Source organism: Petaurus breviceps, unplaced genomic scaffold (assembly GCF_028583685.1).
Source record: "Petaurus breviceps papuanus isolate PSGF00001 unplaced genomic scaffold, PetGlider_PUasm1.0 90977, whole genome shotgun sequence".
In the NCBI taxonomy this organism is placed as follows: domain Eukaryota; kingdom Metazoa; phylum Chordata; class Mammalia; order Diprotodontia; family Petauridae; genus Petaurus; species Petaurus breviceps.
The window spans coordinates 9,214,662-9,236,510 of record NW_027187391.1 but is presented as its reverse complement, the minus strand read 5'-3'; the positions used below and the strand labels follow the sequence as shown (position 1 = coordinate 9,236,510).

At 37.4% G+C, this 21,849-nt stretch overlaps 1 protein-coding gene across 2 annotated transcripts in view; it reads left to right on the top strand.

The window, feature by feature from the left end:
• Positions 1–21,849, top strand: part of PDE7B (phosphodiesterase 7B) — a 475,247-nt gene that overhangs the window by 412,814 nt on the left and 40,584 nt on the right. For both annotated transcript variants that reach the window (XM_069077306.1, XM_069077305.1), the window contains 4 exons: positions 429–580; positions 2,091–2,154; positions 16,142–16,237; positions 19,136–19,236. In XM_069077306.1, coding sequence (XP_068933407.1) covers positions 429–580; positions 2,091–2,154; positions 16,142–16,237; positions 19,136–19,236 — 413 coding nt within the window. The remainder of the gene's footprint in view (positions 1–428; positions 581–2,090; positions 2,155–16,141; positions 16,238–19,135; positions 19,237–21,849) is intronic.

The window sequence follows — 21,849 nt, the reverse complement described above, 5'->3', positions numbered from 1 at the left end:
TATTTCATCAGAGTGATGCTATAAGAAAACATTGTACTGTATGAATTCACAACATTTTTACCCAGTGAATTATACCAATACATCTTAAGTTTTCAGGAAATCTTTGGAATCATTCAGTATAGTTTTAAATGAGTAGAAAAAAACAAGTTCTTTTGCTTTTTAGTTTCTTAAACTCTCAGTTCCCCCAGGCAACTGCAGAAGGGGTAGCTATCTGCATCGATACAGGAAGTTTCTTCATTGGGATTTAACAACGATGCCAAGACTATACTAACAAAATCATAGGAGGTCTAGCTTTTCTCCCTCCTCTTCTCCCCCACCCCCCCACAAAAAAAAAAATCCTACAACATTTGTATTTGTAAGTAGTGATAATTTTTAAGGATAGCCTTACATCCCTTTGTTACAGTTCCCTCTCTTATCTCTTTTCATAGACACAGCACACTCAGGGGAAATTGGTACCAAGAAGAAAGTAAAAAGACTACTAAGCTTTCAAAGATATTTCCATGCATCCAGGCTACTCCGAGGAGCCACACCCCCATACCCTCTGCACTTCCTGGATGAAGATTACCTGGGCCAGGCAAGGGTAGGAAGCCTTTCTCTGTTGGCCTTTCTCAGAAGTTTAATGGGCTGGTAATCTTTCTTAATTCACTATTCTAAACTACAACAGTCAGAGGAGCACTCAATATTTTCCCCTGAGGATCACCTAATATTTTCCCCTGCAACAACTCTTTGCTCAAAGCCCGGGTTTATTTATACAGCACAAAGTGGAATGAAGAGTTGGCAATTATCGAGCGAATTTTGATTCACCAAATGTTTTTGCCACGATGAATTATCCAGCCAGACTTTCTACCCTCAAATTAACCCAATAAATCCTCCACTCCATTTTATGTCATAAATATAACCTAAATAAGGAAGGATAGCTTCTTCCAGATGAACTGAATTCAAATCCCTTGTACCATAACTCTCCAAATATTATTGACTGGAGTTCTTGAAGAAGTTTAGAAAATTTTCTCCTGGTAGTTTCATAAAAACTTCCATAATACCTGGCTGTGACTGGGAGAATAACCTAGTTGTTAGCAATCCTCACCCTGCCTCTCTCAATAGATAGTTTGATAGGTGAACAGATAAATTTTTACTTTCTACATATTTTGCCTATATATATATACATGTATATACACATACATACATAGATATACACACATTAGTGTATATGTGTACATATGTGTGCATGTTATTTCTCCCAGTAAAACATTTCCTTGCTGTCAGGGAATCTTTCATTTTTTTCTTTTGTTCCTGGAATTTAGTAAATATTTAATAAATGTTCCTTGAATAGGCTTGAGTAGAAAAAAGAAGTTTAGCAATATGATGTCATAATAAAAGGTCCCAAGTGATCACTGACTAATGATGGAGGTTTGTAAACTGAGACACATCATATAAATGTAAACTTTTATTATCAGTCCTATATATTTGTGTTTTGAGTCAGTTCAAGGGGAGATGATATCTAATCTTAAAATGCTAATAAGTTGAATTAACAACAATGAGTTAAAACAAGGGGAGATGGAAATAGGAGATTACTCTTCTGGTCCTTCAGACTGGAGGTTTCAAAGTATTCATTGTTTTTCTTGAAATATTATGAATTCCTGGAACATAAGAAATGCCATTTTCAGATTAATACATTTCAAAGCAAAATGAATTATTTTAAAATTGTGTTCCACGTCTGTTCCATTAGCCTGGGTAATCAAGAACTCAATCTCCCAATATTTGTTGAATAAACTTACTACATGCTCATTACTAGTTTTGATGTCATTTTTAGTTAGAGATAACATTTCCAACCAGACCTATTGATTGTAGCTTGCCATTTGGACTACACTCATACAAATAAATTCAAATGCGGTAGAAAGAAAGACTCCTTCTATTAGAATTAATATTTGTTCTTTGGGAACCCAGTTTTTAAGTGAATGTGTCTATGATGCTTCCTTCAACTATATAAAAGCTTGGCACTCTTTATTGTTTAATGTAATTATTTATCAAAGTCAGTTTTACAATCTGTAACATGACTCATCTCCTCTGCTGTTTGCTATTTGTATTTTCAGCATATGCTCTCCAAAGTGGGAATGTGGGATTTTGACATCTTCTTATTTGATCGCTTGACAAATGGTAAGTCATTTAAAAGAATTCTCTTTGGAATAGAAGCCTTAACTTATGATGATTTCCATGAGATTATTTACCTATTAATCACCCTGTATTGCATTTCCTGTTTATTTTGAGGTTTGGGGGTTTTTTTACATTTTTCATAAATCTAAAAATCAGTCCTCATTGCTTGCCAGATTCAATCACTCTTCCACTGTTCTGGACACACATGGAGACTTCATTACATAAACAGGGTCAGAGTGGGGAAAGTTAGAAATGAATTTGCTCCCATAGTCTTAAACTGTTTCCTACTCCTCCCCCTTCTTTTTTCCCTTGAAAAGCAGCTTCGGTACAGTAGAAAGTGGACAAGTTCTGGACTTAGGAGACAGGTTTGTGGGATGTTTCTGTTGCTGGCATCATGCTTGCTATTGAGTCATTTTCAGTCATGTCCAACTCTTCCTAACCCCATTTAGGGTTTTCTTGGTTAAAGATACTGGAGTGGTTTGCCATTTCCTTCTCCAGGGTGTTCCCAATTTACAGATAAGAAACTGAGGCAAACAAGGGCTAAAAACCATGATGATACTGTAAGAGCAGAAGATGTCTAGAATGTATTGATGAGAATCACATCAGCAGAGCTTGTTCCTTGTTCCCATTTCAAAATCCTACCTCTGACAATTACTAGTTGTATGACCATGGGCAAGTCACTTCAATCTAAACCAATTTGCTTCCTCTGTAAAATGAAGATAACATCTGTCATACATAGCTTATAGAATTATTATGAAGACCAAAGCAGCTAATTTATATAAATTGCTTTAAAGAATCTTAAGATGTAGCAGGTAGCATGTATGCATCAGTCCTTAGTTATCTACATATATGTTGTTTCTCCCAGTAAAAAGTTATTTACCATTTGACCATTTATCTTTTTAAGTTTTGTTGATATCTTTTGCTTTTCTATCACTTTCATTTCTGAACATGCCCCCAACTCTATGATCTGACTATTTATCACTCATAGCTCTAGAACACTTTTAAAAACCAAAGACTAGATTTCTTCTTCAGATAACCCCCTGGCCAAATCTTGAGAGCACAGTGAATTGGCAGTTAGTTAATTAGGGTTTATAGGCAACCCAAACAAAATGAATGGTCCCTATTTTTTATGACAAGTAAGTGATCCATTCTGGTAAACATTCTGGACTTGGAGACAGGAAGATCTGATTTTAAATTCCACCTCAGTCACTTGCTGCTGTGTAACCCTAGGCAAATCACTTTAAACCTCTTTTAGCTTCAGTTTTCTTACCTACAAAATAGGAATAGGAATAGCATTTATTTCATTGGGTCATTGTGAGGATCAAGTGAAATAATATATGTACAATGACTTGCATAATGTGCTACATACATGTTTATCATCATCACCATCATTATCACTATCATCATGATTACTAATGGTACTTCTGTCAGGAGGCAGGACTGTTTTGTGAGGGTAGGCCATGAAGGGGGAGTGGGAGGATACAGGCACTGTCACTTAGAGTGCCAAGGGTAAAATCCCCTCCATAACTCTCACTGTTACGGGAACACCTGAGATGAAAAGCAATTCATTACAACTGCAAGAAGCATTTATTGAGTTCAGGAAAGAGTAATGTGATGACAGGCATATGGCAGTTAGTGTTAAGGAAGACTAGTCTTGTTTCAAAGGAGTGTGGTGGACTCCAAAACCAGCAATCTTTTTGCTATACCATGAGTGGAAGAGGCAAGACAGTGACAACATTAGTGAGTATTGGCCTTGGTTCTCCAGCCTTTATGATGATTGTGGTTTGTGGGGTGTTTCTGTTGTTGGCATCAGGCTTGCTATTGAGTCATTTTCAGTCATGTCCAACTCTTCCTAAACCCCATTTAGGGTTTTCTTGGCAAAGATACTGGAGTGGTTTGCCATTTCCTTCTCCAGGGTGTTCCCAATTTACAGATAAGGAATTGAGGCAAATGGGGCTAAAAACCATGATGATACTGCAAGAGCAGATGCAGTCTAGAAAGTATTGATGACAATCACATCAGCTGAGCTTATTCCTTGCTCCCATTTCAGAAAAGAAGTATCAACATTTGGGCAACTTAACTGATTTATTCCTGGAAATAATATCATAAGGCAGATTGTCAGAGATTTAACAAAAACTGTTGTATTCATTTGTACAGATATATTTGACATTATCAGGAGAAACGTTTGATGTGCTATGGTTACTTTTTAGGTAGGATTATATGATTGTGGTAGAAAATTAGAAGCAATGCAAAAGTGCGTTCTACCCAGGGATCTGCTGGAACCAGCTTATGACAGCTGATTGTGTAAGCATTTGCAAATCAGAAATCAGAAGTTAGGGCTTAAGTTATTGTTTTATTGATTATCTAGACTTAAGAAAATATTAATAATGCAGACTAAACTCAAAAGCCATGTGTGCATGCTTTTTTTTTTGAGAGCCCAGTTGTTAAAAATTTACCAGTACACCCTTACATTGATCTATAAATATTACTTGAGTTCAGCAAAAATGCAACGGAAGGCTCAGAGAATGAAATCATTGCCAGACTGGAGGCCCAGTAACTAGAGTCTAACAATAATGATGATGATGATAATGATAACTGATATTTGTATAGCATTTTAAGATTTGCAAAATGCTTTATGATCAATATTTCATTAAAGCTTCATAAAACACCTACATCTACTTCATAATTTAGGCCTCCAAATGAATTAAGCACTTGAGTGACCTAACAATCCAAAAACACTAGAAATTTGCCCAGTACTCTTCTGATTTTTTCTGCCATATAAGTTGACCCATGAAACTTCTCTGTAGCTTTTCACAAAGAAATCTTGAAGGCCCATGTTGAACTGTCATCACCTGTTGCTCAAATTCTGCTATGGTGAAATATATTAGCTATTCTCAATCAGACAGCCCACGACAATTTCAAACATTTTTGTGTGACTTCACATGCAAAGATGGCACCTATCAATTAACCACTCCATTAATGGGACATGCACTTTAAGAGTTACAGACTATACCCACCATTCACAATCTTTCATCAAGCAGCAACATGGGCTATGAAATGACTGGCCATCACAAAGGGATAGGCACTGGCCATGCATTTCTTATGCAAAGCTTTCTAGGTTTTGTGTGGAGAACAGAACTCATTGATGCTATGCTTTAACATTGAGCATAAAGGTCCAGATAAATATGTTACACTAACCCAAAAAAAACTCTAAACTACTCTGTCAATTAAAAATCCTTGCTATTAAGAAAAGGAGTTCAGGTGGGATAGGGTAGAGGGAAATATAGTTAGTCATTTACAATATGACTACTATGGAAATGGTTTGCATAATTACGCATGCATAACCTATGTTGAATTGCTTGTCTTCTCAGTGGAGTGGGTGAGGAGGGAAGAAGGGAGAGAACCTAGAACTCAACGTTTTAAAAACAAATATTAGGGGTGGCTAGGTGGCACAGTGAATAGAGCACCATAGAGCACCAGCCTGGAATCAGGAGGACCTGAGTTCAAATCCAGCTTCAGACACTTACTAGCAGTGTGACCATGGGCAAGTCAACCCCAATTGTCCTGCCTCCCCCCCTCCAAAAAAGCAAAAAATAAAAACAAGTGTTTAAAAGTTGTTTTTACATGCAACCAGGAAATAAGATATACAGGCAATGGGGTATAGAAATCCATATTACCCTACTAGAAAATAAGGGATAAGGGGGGAAGGGGAGGTGTATGGGGGATAGAAGAGAGGGAATACTGGGGGAAAGGGCAATTAGTATCCTTGCTATCTTGGGGTGGAGGGTAGGGGAGAGATGGGGAGAAAATTTGGAACTCAAAATCTTGTCGAAATGAATGTTGAAAACTAAAAATAAATAAATTCTGGGGGAATAAAAAAAGAAAGAAAACAAACACCTCAGTCAAGAAAGAGAAGGGAATAAATAAGAATTTATACATGTGCTAAGTATTGTGCTTTATAATTCTATCTCCATTACCCTGAGAGGTAGGTGCTGTTATTATCCCCATTTTACAGTTGAAGAAACTGAGGCAAACAGAGGTTAAGTGATTTGCCAAGAGTTACACAGTCAGTAAGTACCTTAAGCTGAATTTGAACTCAGATCTTCCTGATTCTAGTCCCAGTGTTCTTTTCACTGCACCACCTGGCTGCCTCCTTGAAATACACAAATGATCACAATGTTAATTTCACACCTGTGTCAGTTTGACTTATAAAAAGATTTTGTTTTTGTTCCCAAATGATGTGAATAATAGAATTCACGTATTATAGAGAAAAAGTCCTTCAAATCCCTCATTTTGGAGATGAGGAAATTGAAATCAAGAGAAGTTCGATGCCTTCCCCCAAATCACACATCTGCTAAGTAGCATAGCCGTGCTCAGGTCATGTTCCTTTAACTATTGCACGTGATTTTCATGTAAATGCATGAAGTTTTAACATATCACAAGTGGTCTCGCAGAATTTCATTATATAATTATATACCGTGTGTGTGTGATTATCAAAAGTAGTCTCACAGGATCTCATTATATAATTCTATGTCTAGCATATATGTAGAGAATCTGGGTGGTACAATAGAGCACTGGGCTTGGAATCAGGAAGACTCATCTTTCTGAGTTCAAATCTGTCCTGAGATACTAGCTATGTGACCCTGGCCAAGTCACTTAACCATTTTTGCCTCAGTTTCCTTATCTTATGAGCTGGAGAAGAAAATGGCAAAGGACTCCAGCATCTTTGTCAAGAAAACCTCAAAAAAGTCAAGAAGAGATTAAAGTGGTGGCAGAGCCAAGATGGAGGAGTAAAAACAGGACCTCCACGCATCTCTGGCTCCCACAGTCTCCAATACACATAAAAAGACTCTAAACAAATTTTAGAGCTACAGAACCCACAGAGTGACAGAGAAAAAAATCTCCCAACAAAGGCAGCCCAGCAGGCCGACAGGAAGGGTCTATTGCACTGGGCTGGGAGCCAAGCACAGTTCCCTGTGAGCTGCAGTTCTGGCCCCAGGGTGGCCCTGACCAGCGGCAGCCAGAGCAGACTTCAGGAGAGTGAATCACCAGCAGCTGTGGCAGTTTCCAGACTTCTCAACCCACAAATGCCAAAAATAAAGTAAAAGGTCAGTCAGGAACTCTGTTGGAACTTGGTAGAAAAGAGTGCAGTCTGAACCCTGCCCCTGGGACAAGAAGTGGTGGACGCGCAGCATGTGGCTGCCTCTAGAGCTCCCGACCTGCAGATTGTGGGGGACCAAGTGACTATTCAGAGGGTAATCACTCTTGCTTTAACCTTCTTGGATCTGGATCGAAATCTTGAGTAGTAGTCCTGTGGTGTGTGACCAGTGACCCAGAGCATGTGGGGGCTTGCAGAGAGGGTACCCTCCTAATAGCTTCAGGGGCTGCAAAAACCCCAGAGATTTGGGACATAGCTCTCTCTATTCTTTAAGCAGAGTCCTACCATGACAAACAGCTCAAAAGATAAGTAATTGACTGGCAATATGAGCAAGCACAAACAAACCATACAATCCTTTTTGGGGGACCAAAAGGATCAAAGCATGTAATGGGAGGAAGACAACAAAGTCAGAACTCCTGCATTAAAAGCTTCCAAGAAAAATATGAACTGGTTATAGGAAATGGTGGAGCTCAAGAAGGATTTTGAAAATCAAGTAAGAGAAGTAGAGGAAAAATTGGGAAGAGAAATGAGAATGATGCAAGAAAATCATTGTCAATAGCCTGCTTATAAGGAGACCCAAAAAAATACTAAAGAAAATAGCACCTTAAAAAATAGACTAACCCAAATGGCAAAAGAGGCCCGAAAAGTCAGTGAGGAGAAGAATGCCTTTAAAAGCCAAATTTGACAAATGGAAAAGGAATTTCAAAAACTCACTGAAGAGATAATTCCTTCAAAATTAGATTGGAGCAAATGGAAGCTAATGAATTTTTGAGAAATCAAGATACTATAAAACAGATCCAAACAAATGAAAAAATAGAAGGCAATTTGAAATATCTCATTGGAAAAACCACTGACCTGGAAAATAGATTCAGGAGAGATCATTTAAAAATTATTTATTATCAGACTACATGAAAGCCATGATCAAAAAAAGAGCCTAGACAACATCTTTCAAGAAATTATCAAGCAAAATTGCCCTGATATTCTAGAATCAGAGGGCAAAATAGAAATTGAAAGAATTCACCAATCACCTCTTGAAAAAGATCCCAAAAAGAAAACTCCTAGGAATATTATAGCCAAATTCCAAATTTCCCAGGTCAAGGAGAAAATACTGCAAGCAGTCAGGAAGAAACAATTTGAGTATTGTGGAAGCACAATCAGGATAACAGAAGACCTCGCAGCTTCTATATTAATGGATTGAAGGGCTTGGAATATGATATTCTGGAGGTCAAACGAGCTAGGACTAAAACCAAGAATCACCTACCCAGCAAAACTTACTATAATGTTTCAGGGAAAAATATGGTCATTCAATGAAATAGAGAATTTTCAAGCATTCTTGATGAAAAAACCAGAGCCGTACAGAAAATTTGACTTTCAAATACAAGAAATAAGAGAAGCATGAGAAGGTAAACAGGGAAAACAAATCATAAAGGGAAAATGATGATTATAACTCATAAGACTTTTCTCAGTATCAGGACAGTTGAAGGGAATGTATATGTATATATACATACATATATATATGTATAGGAGAGTGTATGTGTATATAAATATATATGTATGTGCATGTATACATAGAGGGCACAGGATGAGTTGAATATGAAGGGATTATATCTAAAAAAAATTAAGAGGTGAAAGAGGAATATATTGGGAGGAGAAAGGGAGAGATAGAATAGGGTAAAGTATCTCATATAGAAGAGGCAAGAGAAAACTGTTACAATGGAGGGGAAGAGCAAGAAGGTGAAAGGGAATGGGTCAACCTTACTCTCATTGAATTTGGCTTAAGGAGGGAATAACATACACACTTAATTAGGTATATTACCCTACAGGAAATTAGAGGGAAGGGGATAAGAGGGGGGATAATAGAAGGGAGGGTAGATTCGGGGAGAGGGTAGTTAGAAGCAAGCACTTTTGAAAAGGGACAGGATCAAAGGAGAAAACAGAATAGGTGGGGGTGGGATAGGATAGAGGGAAATAGAGTTAGTCTTTCACAATATAACTACTATGGAAATGTTTTGCATAACTGCACATGTATAACCTATATTGAATTGCTTATCTTCCCAGTGGGGGTGGGTGAGGAGGGAAGAAGGGAAAAAATCCGAAAAAGTTTTAAAAACAAATGTTTTTAAAAATTTCTTTTTACATGCAACTGGAAAATAAGATATACAGGCACTGGGGTATAGAAATCCATCTTGCCCTACTAGAAATAGAAAGTTAGGCAGGGGAGGGGGATGAAGGAGGACATAAGAGAGATGGGGGAAGGGGTACTCAGTAGGCTCGCTATTTGGGGGTGGGGGTAGGGAAAAGATGGGGGGAAAATTTGTAACTCGAAATCTTGTGGAAATGAATGTTGAAAACTAAAAATAAATAAATTGGGGGGGAAAAGATGCCCATTGAAGAATGGCTGAACAAACTGTGGTATATAAATGTAATGGAATATGATGGTGCTGTAAGGAATGATATATGTGATGGATACAGAGAAGCTTAGGAAGACCTACATGAATTGATGCAGAGTGAAGTAAGTAAAGCTAAGAAAACAATATCCACAGGAACAACAATAATGTAAATGGAAAAAGAATAAAATTATAATGTACAAGTATGACTCCACAGAAGAGAAAGGAGAAGGTATACCTGCCTGACTCCTTGGCAGAGGTGGGAGACTCCCCAGGCTTTTATCTTGTCCATATTTTCAATTTTTCATTGTATTGCTTCTCTCTCTATTTCTTTCTGGTATTATAAAATATTATTTGTTATATGAAATGGTTCTCAAGGAAGGGAAAGAAAGTTACATGGAAGCAAATCTTGGTGTTGTAAAAAACAAAAGACCAACAAAAAATTGAAAAAGTTTTTTAAAAAGTCATGAAGAATCAGACACAATTGAAAATGAATGAGCAACAAAAAAGCAAAAATGTACGTGGATATAGAGATAGATATTCATTATAGCCTAGCATAGCTGATAGAAAGTGTTTAGAGCCAGGAAAACTTTGGTTTAATCATGCCTCTGACACATACTGGGTATGTGCCTGCCAAATCACTTAACCTCTCCAGCTATTCTCAAGAGTATTCTAGACAACTCTCTTTAAGACTGTACTTTTCAGAGAAGTTGACCATTTGCTTAGGTAGAGAAAGTTTCCTATATTAATGAAATCATGGCTAGTCCCCATCCCTTGATTTCAGTAAAGTTTTTGACAAAGTCTCTCCATTTTTGTGGACAAGACAGTGAGATGTGAGTTGGATGATAGTATAGATGAGTCGATCCCATACTGTCTGAATAAAGTGCTGCCACTGATAAGTCAATGTCAACCTAGAGAGAAATCTCTACATTACTACATGGATTCACCCAAGGCTCTGTGCTCATTAACATTTATAACCATGATTTAAATGAAAGGTTTAGTGGCTGTTTGTCAAATTTGCAGAAGACACAAAACTGTAAGAGATAATTAGCACCTTAAAATCCAGAGTCCATTAATCCACAAGAATTTATTAGGCATCTGTTATGTGCTACTATGGACATCTCAGTTCCATTATCAGTAAAATGGAAATGACACCTGTCATACCCACCTCACAGAGTTGTTCATCTCTAGTCCTCCTGATCTATATCTTGCAGCTGGACCCTGATGGGTCTGGAGGAGAAAGTGAGGCTGGTGACTTTGCACCACCCTGCCTCACTTTAATCCAATTTACTTGAAAGTCATGGCATCACTTTCCCAATGTCATGGTACTCTTTGAGAATGAAGAACAAACAACAACTATGAGCAGTTAGGTGGCACAGTGGAGAGAGTGATAGACATAGAATTAGGAAGACTATTCTTCCCAAGTTCAAATCTGGCCTCAGATACTTAATGGGCAAATCACTTAAGCCTGTTTTCCTCAGTTTCCTTATCTGTAAAATGAGCTGGAGAAAGAAATGGCAAACCACTCTAGTATCTTTGCCAAGAGAACCCCAAATGGGATCATGAAGAGTCAGACATGACTGAAACAACTCAAGAACAGCAAATGTGCTACTATGCTAGGTGCTGGGGAAGGCGGGGTGGACAAAGGTAAGAGTGAGATCAGTTCCTGCCCTTAAGGACTTTATTACTTAGCAAGGAAAGATAACACATGCATATAGATAGCTATAGATGAAGATAGATACAACATAGACAGAAAATAGATAAATGGTAATGGAGATACTAACAGTCGGAGTCATGTTAAGAGTAACACTGGGGCAGCTGGGTGGTGCAGTGAATAGAGCACCAGCCCTGGAGTCAGGAGGACCTGAGTTCAAATCCAGTCTCAGACACTTAACACTTACTAGCCACATGACCTTGGGCAAGTAACTTAACCCCAATTGCCCCGCCTTCCCCCCTCCAAAAAAAATAGCATTCCAGGATATCTTGACAATCTAGAATGAAGGATAAAAATCCAAAAAAAAAAAATGAAATGTAATAAAAGTAAATCTTAAAATTAAAAAATCTTAAAAAAAATCTTACACTTGGGCTCAAGAAACAAGTACAAGATGACAAAAGACATGACCAGAAAACCATTCATCTGAAAAATATTTGGGAGTTTGGGTGGATTTGAGGTTTGATAGTGTGACATTACAGTAAAAAATGCTAATGTGACTTAAGGTTTTATTAAGAGAGATAGGTATCTAGAGCAAAGAAGACAGTGGTAACTTTGTAGTCCATCCCATTCAGGACACCTTAGTAGGGCAATGTTCAGTTCTGGATGTCACCTTTTAGGAGGGATGTAAACAAACTGCTATTAACAATTTGGAGGAAAGGGCAAGGAGATCACAGTCGGGAGAGAAGTAGACATAATGTAATATGTGAATCAGTTGATATGTGATCATGAAAAATGTTAGATGTCTTCAATTATTGGAAGTGATGACATATGAGGTTTCAGATTAATTTTCCTCACCCCCAAAGAGCAAAACTTCATTAAAATGAATATTGTATAAAAGTAGCAGGGGCTATACCAAGGGTGGTATATTCTCTTTTATTGGAAGTCTTCCAACACAAATGGTTGGCACTTATTGGTGATGTTGAGATAATTTCTACTCAAGTGTCAATTAGAACACCACTGAAGTCCCTTCCAACTCTGAAATTCAGTGCTCCTGTGATGATTTATTTTGTTTTATACATGGAACCTTTCTCAAATGTGAAAGAACATGAAAGGAAACCCCAAATGGGGTCACAAAGATAACCACATTGTTCTTTTGTCATTGACAAAAGTTCCATCTAAAAAACAAAATGTAGTAAAACCAAGAAAACCAGCTGTGTTCATTTCCAGCCAAGCCTCAAAATAATAAATCCCCTCATAAAACCTGTTTAAATACAACTGAATATTAGACAGGTAGCTATGAGCTAAAGAAAATTGTATATCTCACCTGGCTGAAAAATAATAGGAATAAAAAGAGGTCATATTATGTGGTAGTGGTATTTTGTTAAGTGAAATTCAATTTTCTGGTCGATTGGCTAAAATAATTCTCTGTACATAAAAGATATAGATCATCTTAGGATTTACTCTATAGTCAAATAATGGTGGCTATATAATATATGATAATAAAATAATGAAACTAATAATACTCAAACTTAACAGGGTAGTATAAAGAAAGGACCAAATTTGGAGTCAAAAGTCTTGGGTTCAAATTCTGATTTTGCCATTTGTATCCTGTGTAACTTTGGATGAGATGTTTGGTTTCTGTGCCTTGATTTCCTCATCTGTAAATGAGGGACTTAGAGTAGATGATCTCTAAGGAACTGCCTAACTCTAAATGTATGCTGTCATGAGAAAATGCATTTTTATCATATTAATTATGAGTAGTCTCATGTTGTTGCAAAAGATAATGATAATAACAGCCATAATAATAGCATTTATATAGTACCTACTATGTACCAGACACTGTGCTAAGCACTTTACAAATATTGTTTCATTTGATTCTCACAACAGTCCTGGGGGGTAAATGCTATCTATCATCATCCACATTACATAGTTGAAGAAACTGAAGCAAACAGAGGTTAAGTTACTTGCACAAGGTCATACATCTAGTATATGTCTCAGGCTAGACTTGAACTCAGGTCTTCCTATTTACAGGGCCGGTCTCTATCCATTGTTCCAAAAGTACTCTTCTTAAAACAATCTGTGACATAGGGAAACTGGACTGTTGTAGAAAACTCCTGGTGAGGAAATCAGGGTCCCCCAGCCTGTATGTGCCAAAGGCAGGGTTTGAGTGTTGCCTTTCTGGGTCTGAGGCCAACTCTTTCTATATATCAGTTCTCAAAATACACTATCAAAGTATGGTCCTTGGGTCCCTGCTCTTTAAATCCCAAGACTTTCAAGGGAGCTGACAGGTGAAAACTATTTTCATAATAATACTAAGACATTATTTGCCTATTAAAATTCTCCCTTTTCAGGGCGGCCAGGTGGCTCAGCGAGTGGGAGCACTGGCCCCAGTGTCGGGATGACCTGGGGGATCGAATCTGGGCTCAGATACTTAGCACCACACCCAGAAAAACTGGCCATGTAACCTTGAGCAAGTTGCTTAGCCCCAATTGCTTTTTAAAAAAAATTCTCCCTTTTCCAACTACATATCTCTCTATGGCCAGATTTTCTTCATATACTTCCACCAAAACAATGTATTGCAACAGATTGGATGCAGAAACAGCTGTGCAAATCCAACTATGTCCTATTAAACCAGGCATTCAAGAGATTTGTAAAAATATGTAAAACAATGCCATTCTTTTCACTAAATTGTATTTTGTTTTGGAAAATAGTTATTTTCATTAAAACATCTTATTAACATAAATAGGTTTATTGTTTTTTAAAATAAAAAAAATAAAATTAATTGATTTTAATTTATACTATAAAAAATATCTACAAATATGACCCATATAAACAAAAGTTCTTTGGATAATGGGGTCTACAGCAATTTTTGAAAGGGTAAAGGGGTCTTAAGACCAAAAAGTTTGAGAAATGCTAAACTACATGGAGCTGCTTTTCTTATAACTATTTTTGACAGATGAGGAAACTGCGATTCTGAGAGTTTATATAACTTACCAAAGGTCATTAGCTAATGGAATATCTGAAGCAGATTTTGAACCCAGGTCTCATAGCTCCTAGTCCCATGAGGGACAAGTTTGTGTGCATGTGTATGTGTTTGTGTATACACACATAGTAATTTCATGGCTATTACTACTAGTCACACAAGGAGTCAACAAACACTTCTTAAACTACTGTGTGCTAAGTAGTTGAAAGATAGCATAAGAAGCTGCCTCATAATTTGTTTTACTATAACAGGCTTCACGAAAGTATTATCTCCCCTGTATCAAAAGTAAGGAAAGATGAGGCGGCTAGGTGGTACAGTGAATAGAGCACCAGCCCTGGAGTCAGGAGGACCTGAGTTCAAATCTGGCCTCAGACACTTTAACACTCACTAGCCATGTGACCTTGGGCCAGTCACTTAATCCCAATTGCCCTGCCTTCTCCCTTCCAAAAAGAAAAACAATTTTTTTAATTTTAGAAAAGTAAGGAGAGAAAAAACTAAAGTAATTATACATATAGTGGCACCTTCATTTGCTATTTAAATTTAATTAGTATTTTCAAATTAATTAGTATTTCAGATTGCTTTCTAGGTGTCCTTTGTTTATATACTTGTAAGAGACAGCAAAAACACATTTGTAACATGACTAGCAAGACTAGAAACTTAGCCTAACCACTGTCCTGTAGAAGGAATGGAGTAGTGGGTAGAAGGACTACCTTTGGAGCCAAGAATGCTTACGTTCAAGTCCTTCCTCTGAAACAAGTTACCCTGATCAAAATCTCTCAATGTACCAAGCAACTGATTCTTTAAGATGATAAGCCACAGCACTGTTGGCAATATGCTTTGCTAAGGGCATTTCCTTACCAGGATTTTCTTCTGCCACTAAAACCATAGTTCTAATCCCACACTGTTACCAGCAGTTGTTTATATGGTGGCAGCTTTATTACCGCCATGAACTTCCACACTGGGAAAGCAGTTATACATTATGTCCATCTATTATAAAAATAAAACAAAATAAAAGCTAGAAATTAGTATTTCTTCATAAATTTCACACTGACATTCTCTACCAACAGGTGTCTGTGTGTGTATGTGTGTGCGCGTGTATGTGTGTGATAAGTAAATTTTCCCTCAATACTCCAACAGCAAATTTTAACCTGGTTCTTTCTGAATGACTCTTGAAAATATCCCCATTGTGTTTTTTGTCAAGATTTTTGAAGTCAAGAAAACTAACGTATTTGAGACATTTATGCTATATACATTTTTTAAAACAAAAAAAAAAAGAAAAGCTTCCTATGCTTATAATAGCAGCTTTCATCTTTTATATTTGTTGATATCATTATTAATTGAATTTAGCATAGGGAGTTCCTATGCAGGTTAAATTAGCTCAGGAGAATCTAAGTTAGGCCAGACCATAATGGTATCCTTATTCCTCCTTAAATATTTCAAAAATAAGGTGGAAAATTAATTCCCATTAGAGCAGAGATTCTTAACCTCTTTAATGTCATGGTTCCCTGTGGGAGTCTGGAGAAAACTATGGACCTGTTCTTAGAATAATGTTTTTAAATGCATCAAATAAAATGTGCAGGTTTACAAAGGAAACTAGTAATATGAATAAAATGAAATAAAATATGAATAAAATAAAGATCTATTTTTTTCTCATCCAAGTTCACAAACCTCCCCCCTCCTCCAAAATCAATGCACAGCCCCCTCAAAGTGTTTATGGACTCCAAATTAAGAAGTCCAGCCTTCCGGGAGGTTTGTTATCAGATTCGGTGAACATCTCTTTGTTTACTGACATTCACATCTTCCTTTAGGAAACAGCCTGGTCACGTTGCTGTGCCACCTCTTCTACATCCATGGGCTCATTCATCATTTTCAGTTAGACATGGTGACCTTACATAAGTTTTTAGGTAAGTAATTTCCTATGTGTTTCCAAACAATTAAAAGGGGCACAGCGTACTTTTTAATGTGAACAGCCAGCAGTCTCAAACAGTCTGATGTTGTGAGGGCCCAGATTTATTCTCTTAAAAGGGTGATATAGAAAAAGACTGGTAACTAGTGGAGAATGGCCTATACTTATTTATGAGAAATAAGATGACAAGAAATTCTTTGCCTGTGATAAATATAAAAATTCAACCGATATTCTTAAGTATCCTTACCACAAGAAGCTTACACTCTATTAAGGCAGATGAGATTTATACAAAAATAGCTACAAAGGAAAATGAACATACATGGTATAGGAATGCATATGAAAGTTTCAAGGGAGAAAAGATCTTTTTTTTTTTAACTAGGGCTATTGGGGAGAAGATGGCAATAGAGTCTGGATCATAAAGGATAAGTAAAATTACAATAAAACTAGGAGGAGGAGATTTTTTTTAATTTATAGAATAAAACAAGAATTTCCATAATATAGTATAATAAAAAAAGATGATTGTTCATGAAATGGCAAATCTGTTATATACCACTTGCCATCCCTTTTAAATACATAATAAAGTTATCATGTAAATTTCTTTTTTGAGATTCTAGGTGCAAGAAATGGCATGAGCAAAGATGGTTAGTGGAGTGTTTAGTTACTGATTGATTGATTTAGTTATTGACAGTGATTAGGCAGGATAACAAAGTCCATGAAGGGGAGTAGGGTAAAATATTGCAGAAATGTGGAAGACATGAGAAGTAAAAGCTAGGAGTAGTTGGAGCTAGATTGCAAAGGATCTTCTATCCCATGATAAGGAATTTGTACTTTATTTGGTAGACAGTGGACAAGCATTGCAAGATACATGGCAGACAGGGGCAGCTAGGTGGCACAGTGAATAGGGCACCGGCCCTGGAATCAGAAAGACCTGAGTTCAAATCCGACCTCAGGCACGTAACAGTTATTAGCCATGTGACCTTGGGCAAGTCACTTAACCCCTATTGCCCTGCCATCCCCCCTCCAAAAAGCAAAAAACAACAACGACGAAAGATTTATGGCAGACAACTGGACATGAGCAGGGCTATCTATTATTTGTATAGTGGTGTGAAGAACAGACCAGAGAGACTAAAAGAGCAGTTCTGATGCTATTACAATCATCCATTAGAGAAATGAAGAGGGCCTGAGTTAGGGATGATTTCAGGAGCAAGAAAGAAGACATGAAGGCAAGAGGCCAATGATATTTGGCAACTGAATGAATGTTGGGATGGAGGTGGAGGAAAGAAAGAGCGATCACTCATATTTTAAGCCTAAGTGACTAGAGAGGATAGCAATATCATCAGCAGAAATTGAGGGGCTGGAAGAAGAGATGAATTTTGATGGCATGATGAGTTCAATTTGAGGCATGCCACACTTGAGATGTCAGTAGGACAGAGAGGAGGAAATGTCCAGCAGGCTGTTACAAATATGGAGCTAGAATATAACCTTAATTTTCAATAAATTCATTTGTTCACTACCATGTAGCATAGATAATTGTTTTGGCTTTTAGCATATTTCCAATTATCTACCTGGGGATTATCTAGGGTACATTTTATATTCCAAAGTGGCTTCCCACTGCCACCCATCATGTTTCTAAAGTACTTTCTGCTAACCATTAGTAGATTTGTTCTCAGAAAATGCAAGCTCATTTTAATACAAGCCCAAGAAACTGTAACTGTGAAACGAATTTTCTGGGGGAAAAAAAAGGGAGGACGGATATCACATAATACACTCTTTCCAAAAGAAATGTGTGGAAATATCCATCGTCCTGTTTTCTTCCCACAAGTACAGTCAATCCATAGCCAATCTGTGGCTATGGAAAAGAGATGCCATGAATAAAAGTATTTTGTGTGGTTAGTTTTTATTTCTCTAAAAAAGGGTTTTAGAGAGATATTTTCAAAGTTTTCTTAGGCTACACTGATCCATTCATATGAACAACTGAAAATGTCAAATAATTATGCTAAGAACAAGTGATAATTACAATAGTGGGTTACCTGAATAATATAAAATTCCAAAATAAATAGCATAGCATGCATCCCTCAAGTATATAGTGACATTTTCAATCCTCAGTAGTCAAAGTACACATATTGCCTGTTTTGTACCTTAACATCAGCCTTAGTTATAAACCTACCAGACTAAAGGCTATGGTAAACAGCAAATCAAATACACCTTCCTCCTCTGTCCCCTCTCCCCATCCCTTTTGATTCAAAGAGTTCTCTGTGCCTGGAAGAAGATAGCAAGAGTGTAGGGATAAGATGATAATTTGACCTTAACAAGGTGAAAACAAACCCAAATCCCCACTTGGACCTACTCTATAACTCGAGTTCCAGCCCAAAGCAAGCAAGAGTCCCAGATACACGTATTTGCCTGAAGTCAGTGTGTATTGGGCAAGCAATAAACAATCCTTTGGACATCAGTAACCTTATGCTGCTACTAAATTTTTTAAAGGAAAATACCTTGATGACATATTGCTCATAAATGGCAGCACCCTAAAATAATTACATGATACTGTGGAGTAAATGTGTTCTTTTTTCTACATATTTATTTTACTTCTGAATGAAAGCCTTCATGAGAGTAAGAAAGGGGTGATTTATGAAGGAAGTCAGGAATTCTCTAGGGCCTCACAAATCTTTTTAGTCCCTTTCCCCAAACCCTCTCAAAAGAAAAAAAAAAGATTCAGTAAGATTGCCAGGCATGCAAACTATATAGATTTGTAGAAGGTCCCTAGGCTGCACAACTTGTAGATGTCAATATTTTTTAAGAAAAATAATTCCCAGATCCTAGTGAAATACTTGTTTAAGCTTTTGGAAATGCCTAGGAAAGTGATGGTGCATAATTCTGCCCTTTGCTTACCTGCCAGTTATGGTTCAAGAAGATTACCATAGCCAAAATCCTTATCACAATGCTGTCCACGCGGCTGATGTCACCCAGGCCATGCACTGCTTTCTAATGGAGCGTAAGGTAAGATATTATGACATAAATGCTTTTTCCATGACCAGTGGAAACCTTGGCAAATTAATTTTCTTACTTCAGTTAACAGCTATTACATTAGAAAAACTTAGCTTCGTATCTTTTACAAAATTAATTATAGCAATAACAAATTTTTTTTTAATATTTTAAAGTTAGTAAAAACACTTTTTATCTACATTGATTGGCTCATTGACCTTTACCTCAGACCTTATGAGGTAGATGTCGATATCATCCTCATTTTAAAAGTTAGTAAACTGAGCCTCAATAAGGTGAGTCAGGAAGTCAATAAACATTTATTAATTCCCTACTGTGTGCCAGACATTATACTACATGTTGGACGTACAAATTTTTAAAAAGAAAGAAAGCCCTTGACCTCGAAGAGCTTACCATCTCATGGGAAAGACAACATTCAAAAGAGGCTGAACGAAATGGGGAGAGAGGTGGAAATGGTAGAAAAGTCATAGTACGTCCAGATGAGAAGTAAAGAGATGTTCTGAGCTGTGCTCCCTCCTTAAATAGATGTTTTAGACTCCACAGTTCCACCTTCCAATCATAGGGTCAGAGGATGGAGCCCCAAGACTGAAGGGATCTTGCAAGATGGTAATGTTTTCCCAATAATGGGAAATGGTGGAAAAATCAGAGAAGTCTCAAAGTACTGAAGCCAGGTGAGAAAGGAGGAGAGGTCACAACCTTGCCAAGGGTCATGTAGCCAATGAATATTTTAAGTGGGATTTGAACTCAAGACTTCTTGACTGCAAATCTGGCCATTCATATTCCACATTACCTAAACCAATGCAACTCAACAAAACAGAGTATTGATGTGGCAAGGAAAGCCCTTTTACTTCTCCAAAAACAAAGAATGAGAATATGTTCACAAATATTCATAAGCAATTATGTATAAATTATGTATATTTCAAGTAATCCATCAAAGAGCATTTATTAAGTACTTACTATCTGCTGGTTGTTGTTATTGGGTCATTTCAGTCGCTTCCAACAATCCATGACCCCATTTGGGGTTTTCTCTGCAAAGATATTAGAGTGGTTTTCCTTTTCTTTCTCCAACTCATTTTACAGGTGAGGAAACTGAGGCAAACAAGATAAAGTGATTTGCCCAGGGTCACACAGCAAGTAAGTGTCTGAGGCCATATTTGAACTCAGAAAGAGGAGTCTTCTGGACTTCAGGCCCAGCACTCTAGCCACTGGGTCACTTAGCTTTCCTATTGTGCCACCTACCTGCCCTGTAGCCTGTTACACCTATATTTTAAGCCATCATTCACAAACATCATCATCTTAGCCCATTTGCTAGTAAATATCTGAGGTTGGATTTGAACTCAGGTCCTCCTGACTCCAGGGCTGGTGCTCTATCTGCTGCCAGGCACTCTATTAAGCACTGGAGATACAAAGAAAGAAAAAGGCATTCTCTGCCCTCAATGAACTCATATTCTAATAGGAGTAACAGCGTGTAAATAAACAAACAGGAACATAGAAGATTAGATGGGAGATAATTTCAGAGGGGAAGGCACAAGAAGACTATCTTTTCCTTATTGTGCATTGGAAAAGTTTCATTTGGAGAAAACCATTCCTCATAGTAAACTGCATATCATATATATGACACTTAGCTGGTAAATATGTAAAGTCTTTGGAAGTGGGCATTTGTCACTAACAAATACCAGTGATTTCATTGACCAGAGAAAACATATTGAGTCATACTAGAGTTTAATTCATGGCTTCTGATTTCCAAAATGAAGTTGGAAGTACTTCAGACTCAAATTACGATTACTCTAGGCCAAACATTACATAGAGAGTTCTGAACATAAGTCCAAGACATCAGAGTTGTGAGGAATCATATGGTTATGTGACAAAGCCAGAACCAAAGGAACATGCCCTTCATAAAGTGGATGGCTCTACCCTATGTTCCTGGCTAATTCTAGGCACAATTAAGCATAACCTGGTATCTGAAAATCAAATCCTAACTTTATTCTTTCTTTTAAATTTTAAAAGAATTTCCCAACACTATATAACTGGACAAATCATTTTGCTTCTTCATACTAAAGATTTCTGACCTCCAAAAGATTTAGATTAGTTTGTCTCGAAGGTCCCTTCCACTTTTAAAAATATCTATAAAATTGTGAACCAAATCCAAGGGCAAAATTATTCCAACCAAAAGCTAAGAGAATGAACAGAAAGCTGGACTGAGGTCAAAGCTAGGAGCTTGAAGAGGCATCTATCCAAATGACTAAGCAGGGAGGTGAGAATCAAGTCCAAGAACGGAAAGGCTAAAAAAAAGGGGGTAGTTTTCATGGAATGAAATCAGGGAACTACCACAGGGGAGGGAACCTTAAAACATCAGCAACTAGAAGGGATTAGCCTAAGACACCATCTTTTTTGCTCCCCTTTGTTCAACTGTGATATGGAAGCTGTACTCTAACACAGAATATCTCTCCCTAAAATGCCTCCGCTTCAAGGCAGTGGTGGAAGGCCTGTATCAGTTTCAGGTCATACAAGTTGCAAATTGGTTCCCAAGTTCTCTCCTTTGGTCTACAGCCTCTCCCATTCTACTAGGAAGGAGAGAAGGCTCATTGTAGTTGCCCTCTACAGCTAGTA